Genomic DNA, 8,960 nt, shown 5'->3' with positions numbered 1-8,960 from the left:
GTCCTTGCATTAACCAGTTTACAACATAAGGTCATAATCCTGCAACTGGATCTGCATGAGTAGATCCCAGATTTCAGTAGAATTCAAGGGTCCATCCACTTGGACCTGACTGCAAACCTCCAAACCAGGAGGGAAGAACTTGGTGTGTAAACTCTTTGGAGCAGGACTGTACTTCCCATGAGGCTGGTATGTCATCTGGCACATTCTTGGGACTATAGCGATACAAGTTATTATAAGCATTGTTAATTAATTTATTGTGGTAAAAGCAAAATACACTCATTGGTAGAGGTGATTTTTAAAGGGTGGGGTGACAACCACATGCATGTGGGTCCCATTGTGGCTTTGGTGTGGCCTTTTCTGATGTCCCATTAGGAGCCTGTGGAGTGAGGGGGATATTGAGGAGGCTGGAACTCTTTTCTCTGTGCATGAATCCTTTCTGGGTGGAGTTCCCGCAGGGGGCTCGTTTTCCACTCCCCAAAGGGGGACATGTGGTGGGCCAGTTCTGGAAGGGCAGTAAAGGAAGAAAGCGAGCCCTGCGTATTATCCCTGTCACTCCCTCCTGGGTTCACTCAAAGAAGAGAGCCTTGCTCAGGGAAAAGCCCTTCGAGGCGCGGAACCTTTCTGCCGCTTGTCCTTGTTCCCGCCCGGAACGACCTGGTCCCTTCTGGTTTCGGTCGCTATGGGGCTGGCGCCGCTGGGTTCGTTCCTGGTGGCGCTGCTTACGCTGGTGTGGCTAGCCTCGCGCTGGCTGCGACGACGCGGCGCGGGTTGGGGACACCGAACCCTGTGTGCGGCGGGACCGCCGCGGGCCGATGACGTACGAGCCCTGGTCGTGACGGCGCACCCTGATGACGAAGCAATGTTCTTTGCTCCCACAATCCTCAGCCTGGGCAGGCTTCGGGCCCAACTCTGGCTGCTGTGCTGCTCTTCAGGTGAGGGAGGAGGGAGCGTGACGGTGAGAAAGAGGAATGGGGGGGTGGGTCTGGCCAACACTGACCAGATGAGGGAAATGCCAACACTGCACTCAGTGACACCTCATGCTGTGACATCATCGTGCCATGATGTCATTACCCTGTGTTGCATGCCATGGTGACATCATCCAATCAGGCTTTTGTGCTGTAGCCGACATCCTCATGATACACCCCGCTTCACGATGATATAATGTAACTGAGTTGTGTCATACCCAAGGTTGCCAATTTTGCTTGGCCGTATTCCTGGAGTTTTCATCACATTATATAATTTTTAATTAAAGATGAATCTTCATTTCCTGGCGACTCCAGGACAATACTGGAGACAACCCTAGTTTACCACATTATTACTTCAGTACACCACAACATCACGCTGTATGTTACAATTTCACAATGTTGTGTGGCCTTGTAGTAGATGTGCACTCTATTGTGAAGTAATTGTCCTATCATGATACATTGTAGTGTCGCTTACAAAATATCAGTACACTGTGACAAAACACAATATTGCACCGTTGTGCCTGACGCAATATGATGGTGATGCATTAAAATGTCACCATGCTATTCAGTTTATAGTGCTCAAGAAACATCTGCACTCTAACTGACCCTTCAGACAACTCTTGTGAGACTATAGTTTGATGCAGTCCCCACTTGATAGCAGGCTAGAACATGTATCATTTAATGCAAAGTGGGCCGTGGTAACTCATAGAAACCAGAAGAGAGGCTAATAATTAAGGTGTGTGGTACATCCAGAGGACCATTCCCCGAATCCTGAAGTACTGTGACAGATATCAGTGGTTAGGAACCACTGGTAAAAAGTGTAATAAAACAATATCTGAGGTAGTGAGTTCCATGCCAATTGTACCTCCCAAAACACTTTACAATGGCTTAGATAATAGCACAAAGAAATGAAAAGAAAGACATTTAGTTGTGTAGAAGCATAAGCATATGATTGTTTATAAAACATTATAGTGTGCATGGCACTGCACAGACATAATAGATAGGGTTCCTGCCCCAAGGAGCTTATAATGTGAGTTAAGGATCAAGAATCTTTTTGTCATGAATTTCATTATTAGAAACTATGTAGTATCAAATGCACGTCTGAGTCATTTTTTGATGGGAGAAGGGGCCCTCTGTAGGATCCTGTGATTCAGATGGTTGGTGCTTCATTTGTTTGTGCAATAGATGAGGCTGATCAGACACTGTATTAAGGTTCCCATTATTTTCTTCTGTGCAATTTTAAAATGGAGGCAAAATGGGTACTTAGAAACCACCACACTTTCAGTTGTTGGATCACAACCAAAAATGCCACTAGAATGCATTAGAATTAGAGCACTGTGAGCAAATTGTTGTTGGTCATACAGTCCAGGGTGAATAACTGGTGGCACTAACACTCCAATAGCTCTCATTAGTAGCTGCCACCTTACTGAGTTCCATGGTTGAGGTTCAGGAGTACTAGCCACTCAATGCTTTTCGGTACCAATGGCTGCCCAATAATGCTATTTTGCGTTTATGTAGTGCCTGTCATCCTAAGGTATTTCACAAATGTGGATCACATTCTGTTCTCAGATATATATGAATCTCAACCCACAACTTCAGTGGAAGTTGTGTATGTGTAATCCAAGGACAGAAATTGGCCCCGTATACATACATTGTCACTGAAGCATAGCTATGTCTGCAGTGGAGGTCAGCAACTCACTAGGCCCACGTCCAGACTAACCCGCGGCATCGGCGGGTTAAAATCGATTGCTCGGGGATCGATATATCGCGTCTAGTCTGGACGCGATGTATCGATCCCCGAGCGCGCTTACATCAATTCCGGAACTCCATCAACCCGAACGGAGTTCCGGAATCGACACGGAGAGCCGCGGACATCGATGCCGCGCCGTCTGGACGGGTGAGTAACTCGATTTTAGAAATTCGACTTCAGCTACGTTATTCACGTAGCTGAAGTTGCGTATCTAAAATTGATTTTAATACCCTAGTCTGGACGTGGCCTAGCATACAGAACATTGCATAATAGCAGAGTAAACTGTTGCTGAGGAAAATCCTCGCTTCTTCTAATAGTATCCTGATATCATTAAGATCCAAGAATTAGAAGCAGAATCTCTGTCTCTTAAAGACTCTCACAGAGTAAACTATACAGAAGTATTTAAAACTACCTAGGAAGGACGTAGGTTTGAGTTGATCCTTCTGGGATCTGAACTTCTGCCTCTAGGAAAGCTGTAGAGTTCCAACCTGAGGTTTAGCTCAGTAAGTCATCCCTTCCATGGATGATCAGTATCAGAGCCTCCTGAAGACACACATTTCTGGGCTGCAGTAAGAGTCTAAAATTTATTGTGATAAGAAAAGTTGTCTCTTCTGAGGTTAATGTTTCACTCTGAGCATCATATAAAGCTGATTTTGACAGCTCAGATTGCAGCACTTCACCAGATGAATGCTAGTTTCTGAAGACTCACCCCACAATAGTAAAAAGTTCAGTGTAATTCAGAATAGCTGACTACAAACTGGAATCACACATTCAAACTCTGCAGTACTTTTTAATTTTATTGCTCAGAATTTATACCTGGTGGCAATTGCCATGTTGCGCAGGGCAGCACCCCTTCTGAGGCCAGCTAAACTCTAACCTGGATTTTTCATGATTCATGTTAAGTGGCAATTTTTCAACAGAAAACTTCAAAAACAGACTTCAACATGAAGCTGAAGAACTGGAATTAATTTGCAAACTGGATACCATCAGATTAGGCCTGAATAAAGGAGTGGTTGGGTCATTGCAAAACCTAAACCTAATTTCCCCAATACTAATTTCTCCCTACTGTTACTCACACCTTCTTGTCAACCATCTGTAATTGGCCACTCTCATTACCACTTCAAAAGTTATTTTTCCTCCCTTGGTATCCTGCTGTTAATAGATTTATCTCATTAGACTGACCTCACACTTGGTAAGGCAACCTCCATCCTTTTCTGTATTTTCCACTCCATGCATCTGATGAAGTGGGTTCTAGCCCATGAAAGCTTATGCCCAAATAAATTTGTAAGTCTCTAAGGTGCCACAAGGACTCCTCATTGTTTTTGCTAACAGACAGACCAGGTAACATGAAAGCAGAATGAGAAGAAAATAATTAAACCAAGAAGCAGCCTGTGTCTTAAGTTAATGAATCCTAGTTCCATGCTAGCCTTGGTCTCATTGTGTCTATTAAAAGTTTTACAGAATGCTGTTTTCTAAATGCGGTTTTAACATGTTTTAACATTCCTTTCTTGGTTCTGTAAGTGCTTTTCAATTCTGCTCTGTTAGCTCCTGCATGAACATTACTTAGTATACTTGTTTTAGAAACAGTGCAGACTTCTGAGGAATTAGTTTCTCAACACAGAGTTTATAATGATAGGAAATCTCATACGTGTCTCGTTAATGTTGACAGTGCTTCATTATTGCAGTATTCCAGTTTTATGTGAATATTAGTGCTCATGCAAGGTGCTCATGACCATACTGGAAACTTAAGCCCCTTTAATTGTCAGTTAAATCATAAGTATTAGATAGGCATGTTTCTTACCCAGTACTGACACACTGCTGTTCTGAAGTCTGAGGACCTAATCTTGAGTTGGTGTAAATTAGTGTAGTTCTGTTGAAGTCAGTGCAACTACACTGATTTATGTCAACACTGAGTCTGACCTACCACCTCTGGTAGTGAGGGAGGAGTTCAGTTTCTGGTCTCTCCTAAGGAGACCAATTATCACCAGTTGTGTTGTAGATACTTGTCTGCGAAAAACTGGACTGCAGCGTACCATCTCATTTAACAGAGGCCACCTAGCTATTGTCAAATAGCAAGAGCTTTTGGTCCTCTCTCATTGGAATGGTGAATTCCCCTATATTTGTAAAAAGGCCTTGACAAATGGTTTTAACATCATGAGATATCAGTGATTTCCATACGGTAACATGTGAGAACAGAGACTTCAGTTTATATACTTGCTGGAATTTTATTACTTTACAAGGATAACATACTTTTTTACTCGAAGCGTAACTAACCCATGGAACTCACTGCAACGAAATATCATTGAGGAGTTTAGTAGTAGTAAGAAAGGGATTAGACATCTATTTATATGGATAATAAGATCGTTCACTGTAACACTAAAAAGGATAAAAACATAAGAGCGCTATAAACCCTCATGCTTCGGGATATAAGCCAGACATTAATAGATTGAGGGAGGAGAGAGGAAAAAAAATTCCCTAAGAGTAGGTTATTCCATAATTATCCATTATGGGCTTTCTTGCATCTTCTATTGAAGGATCTGCTACTGGCCGCTGTCAGAGACAGGATACTGGACTAGATGGACCATTGATCTGATTTGGTATGGCAGATTCCTGTGTTCCAACCAAGAGAACTCATTCGTTATAAAGAGTCAAACTCTGCTCTAAGAGATGAAAGTGCAACTCCATTTGAAGACAAGGCGGGAATGTGGGTGTATTGGGTCCTAAAACTTTACACTGGGCCAAAGGGAGTATTTCCTGAGTATAAGCTATAGGACTTTGCTCCCCATAATGTACCTCTTCCTCAGGTGGGGAGCCCTAGTACTAAGTACTTTCAGATCTTACATGTGGTTCTACATATGCTTGAGGATTTGAGGATGGAGATGTTTGTTCCATGCTAAATTGAAATAAAGTAAATAGTGTTACTGCATTTGTTATTTTCAGGAAATTACTACAATCAAGGGGAGATTCGTAAGAAAGAGCTTGTACAGAGTTGTGCTGTTTTGGGGATCCCTTCTTCCAATGTAACAGTTATTGACCACAGGTAACCATTTTTTAATTATAGCAGAATCCCATTGTTGTCTGTAAATAGGAAATATCAACTAATGCACCCTGGCCTTGGAAATCTAGTAGAAGTTTAACCTAGTGTCCCATGCTGTGAACTTCATTATCAGTCAAATGGAAGTGTAGTGTAACATTTATTGGCTAACTCTTCAGTACCGTGTAAGGAAATCTAGGTCGTTTGGACATGAATTCCAATATATCTTGGTGCTCAGATCCTTTCAGTTAAGGTCTGCCCACAAAGCAGCTGAAAACATGACAAGTTCCCATGCTAGCTGGGTTCTAGCTCAGTGGATCTGGGCAGCATAGTTATATTATTCCCTGCCCCCCCCCCCCCGAGTACTGTGCTAGCCAAACTGTTATAGATGACCCCTCACACCAAGTCATCTATAAGCAAGTCTGTGCTACAGATATGACTGTATCAGGGGACTGGTTACAGCATTAAAATACAGCTGTTCTCTGACTTGATTACAATGTAGTTACAACTAATAGTGTAGATGGGCCCTTACCTATTCTCCATACTCAAGCTAAAGATTTGGGCATGTCAGTTAAGATCCTGTCTATGAATTGGAGTTGTGTTGGGACTGGGCCTCTGGATATTTATGGTGTCTACAATTCTTTAAAAGAATTCCTGTCCACGCTGGTCAAGGGACTCATGGTAGTAACAACTGAGATTAAACTGAATTGTTGTTAGCACAACTTTAGCCATAGTGTGGGCAGGGCATTAGAGGTATGTCTGTGCTGACAGTACCATTAGCCAGATCCTCAGCTGATGTAAACTGCTTTAGCTTCATTGGTTTTAGTTATACTTATGTTGATTTACACTAGTCTGGCCCCAGATTGTGAAATCATTTTCTAATGTGGTTTGATCTGGTCTGCGTATCTGAGACCAAGTTATAGCCCTATAGAGGCTGGGCTGTAGCAGTATCCCGTAACATATTTATAACATAGCATAGTCCCACCTACACATGCAAGAATGAATTGTGTATTAGAGTCAAGACATAACCAGGTGATAACATAATTTCCTAATGCTATGGACTAGATGTCTGCACAAGATCCTTAGGCTATGTCTATACTTACAAGCTTACAGTGGCACAGCTGTGCTGCTGTAAGAGCACTCCTGTAGCCACGTTATGCCAATTGGAGAGAGCTCTCCCGTCAACATAATAAAACCAGCTCAACGAGTGGCCGTAGCTATGTTGGTGGGAGAGGGTCTCCCGCCGACATAGCCCTGTGCACATGAGCGCTTATGCCAGCAAAATTTATGTCGCTCAGGGGGGTATATTTTTCACATCCCTGAGTTTTGCCAACATAAATGCTAGTATAGACATGGCCTTATTCTTTTCAGTGCTGTGTGGACATGAGGGTAGATGATGAAGTCAGCCTTCCTGTGTTTATGATTACTTTAGAAACTTTCTTCTGGAGAGGCAGTTTAACATGCTGAATTAGTGAATCATAGAACCCAGTGATTGTAGAGACCCATTATGTCACTCATTACACCTCCATGCGAGTACAGGCTGATGTCTGATATTAGAAATGGAGGATAAATGTACAGGAAACAATGAACAGATAGTTGTTTTAGTTTTGAAGAACCATCATAAAAACAGCAAAGAATCCTGTGGCACCTTATAGACTAACAGACGTTTTGGAGCATGAGCTTTCGTGGGTGAATACCCACTTCGTCAGATGCATCATAAAAACAATAAAGAACATTTTTTATTAAAAAACAAACATACAATTAACTGTAAAGGCATGATTTAAACCCATAAAAGCTAGAAAAGCCAGACTAAATATCCAGGACCCAAGCTGACCTTTGTTCTTAACATGCAACAAAATATGAAACAATATAAGGAATAGCCAGAATGGATTTGTCAAGCACAAGTCATGCCATGCCAGCCTAATTTCTTTCTTTGACAGGGTTATTGGCCTAGTGGATAGGGAGAAAGCAGTAGATATGATATATCTTGATTTTAGTAAAGCTTTTGACACAGTCCCACATGATATTCTCATAAGCAAACTAGGGAAATCCAGTCTAGATGAATTTATAAGGTGGCTGCACAACTGTTTGAAAGACCATACTCAAAGTGAAATTCAGTCAAACTGGGAGAGCGAATCTAGTAGAGTCCCACAGGAGTCTGTCCTGGGTCTGGTACTACTCAATATTTTAATTAATAACTTGGATAATTATGTAGAGAGTATTGCTTATAAAATTTGCAGATGACACCAAGATGGGTGGGATTGCAAGCACCTTGGAAGACAGGATTAGAATTCAAAATAACATTGATAAATTGGAGAAGTGGTGTGAATTCAACAAGATGAAATTCAATAAAGATAAATGCAAAGTACTTTGCTTATTGCACAACTACAAAATAGAAAATAACCAGCATGGTGGTAGTACTGCTAAAGACGATCTGGGGATTCTAGTGGATCACAAATTGAGTTTGAGTCCACAATATGTTGCAGTTGTAAAAAAGGCAAATACCATTCTGGGGTGTATTAAACAGGAGTGTTGTATGCATGACATAGGAGGTAATTGTCTTGCTCTACTCGACACTGATGAGGCCTCAGCTGGAGTACTGTGTCCGGTTCTGGGCCCCACGCTGCAAGACAGTTATGGGCAAATTGGAGAGAGTCCAGAGGAAAGCAACAAAATCATAAACGGTTTAGAAAACCTGATCTATGAGGAAAGCTTTAAAAAACTGGGCATGTTTAGTATTGAGAAAAGAAGATTCGGGGGGTCAGCCTGATAACAGTCTTCAAATATGTTAAGAGCTGTTAAAAAGAGGAAGGAGATCAAATATTCTCCATGTTCAGTGAAGATGGGATAAGTAGTAATGGACTCAAGTCTTCAGCAAGGGAGATTTAGGTTAGATATTAGGAAAAACATTCTAACAATAATAAGCGTAGTTAAACTCTGGAACCAACTTCCAAGGGAGGTTGTGGAATTCCCATCACTGGAGGTTTTTAAGAAGAGGTTGGACAAGTACCTATCAGGTATGGTCTAGGTTTGCTTGGTCCTGCTGCCGCACATAGGGCTGGACTAGATGACCTCTCAAGATCCTTTCCAGTCCTATATTCCTATGGTTCTTTGTTTTCTCTTGAGTTAAGGCCCCAGAGTCAACACGCCTGAATTCCCTGGCTTTTGAGGGTTTAGGTCTGACTTTTCATTTTAGTTCAACAGACTTTTT

At 42.0% G+C, this 8,960-nt stretch overlaps 1 protein-coding gene across 9 annotated transcripts in view; it reads left to right on the top strand.

Annotated features, from left to right (window-relative positions):
• Positions 1 to 632: 632 nt before the first annotated feature.
• PIGL (phosphatidylinositol glycan anchor biosynthesis class L) overlaps positions 633 to 8,960 on the top strand; it is an 88,747-nt gene continuing 80,419 nt past the window's right edge. For 2 of the 9 annotated variants that reach the window (XM_050929027.1, XM_050929028.1), the window contains exons 1-2: positions 633 to 932; positions 5,656 to 5,755. In XM_050929027.1, coding sequence (XP_050784984.1) covers positions 680 to 932; positions 5,656 to 5,755 — 353 coding nt within the window. In that variant the 5' untranslated portion in view covers positions 633 to 679. The remainder of the gene's footprint in view (positions 933 to 5,655; positions 5,756 to 8,960) is intronic. The other 7 variants (XR_007770350.1, XM_050929026.1, XM_050929031.1 and 4 more) reach the window with 5 other exon arrangements.

Source organism: Gopherus flavomarginatus, chromosome 19 (assembly GCF_025201925.1).
Source record: "Gopherus flavomarginatus isolate rGopFla2 chromosome 19, rGopFla2.mat.asm, whole genome shotgun sequence".
Classification (NCBI taxonomy): domain Eukaryota; kingdom Metazoa; phylum Chordata; order Testudines; family Testudinidae; genus Gopherus; species Gopherus flavomarginatus.
The sequence above is the reverse complement of the archived record's forward strand: the minus strand, read 5'-3'. Positions and strand labels throughout refer to the sequence as shown.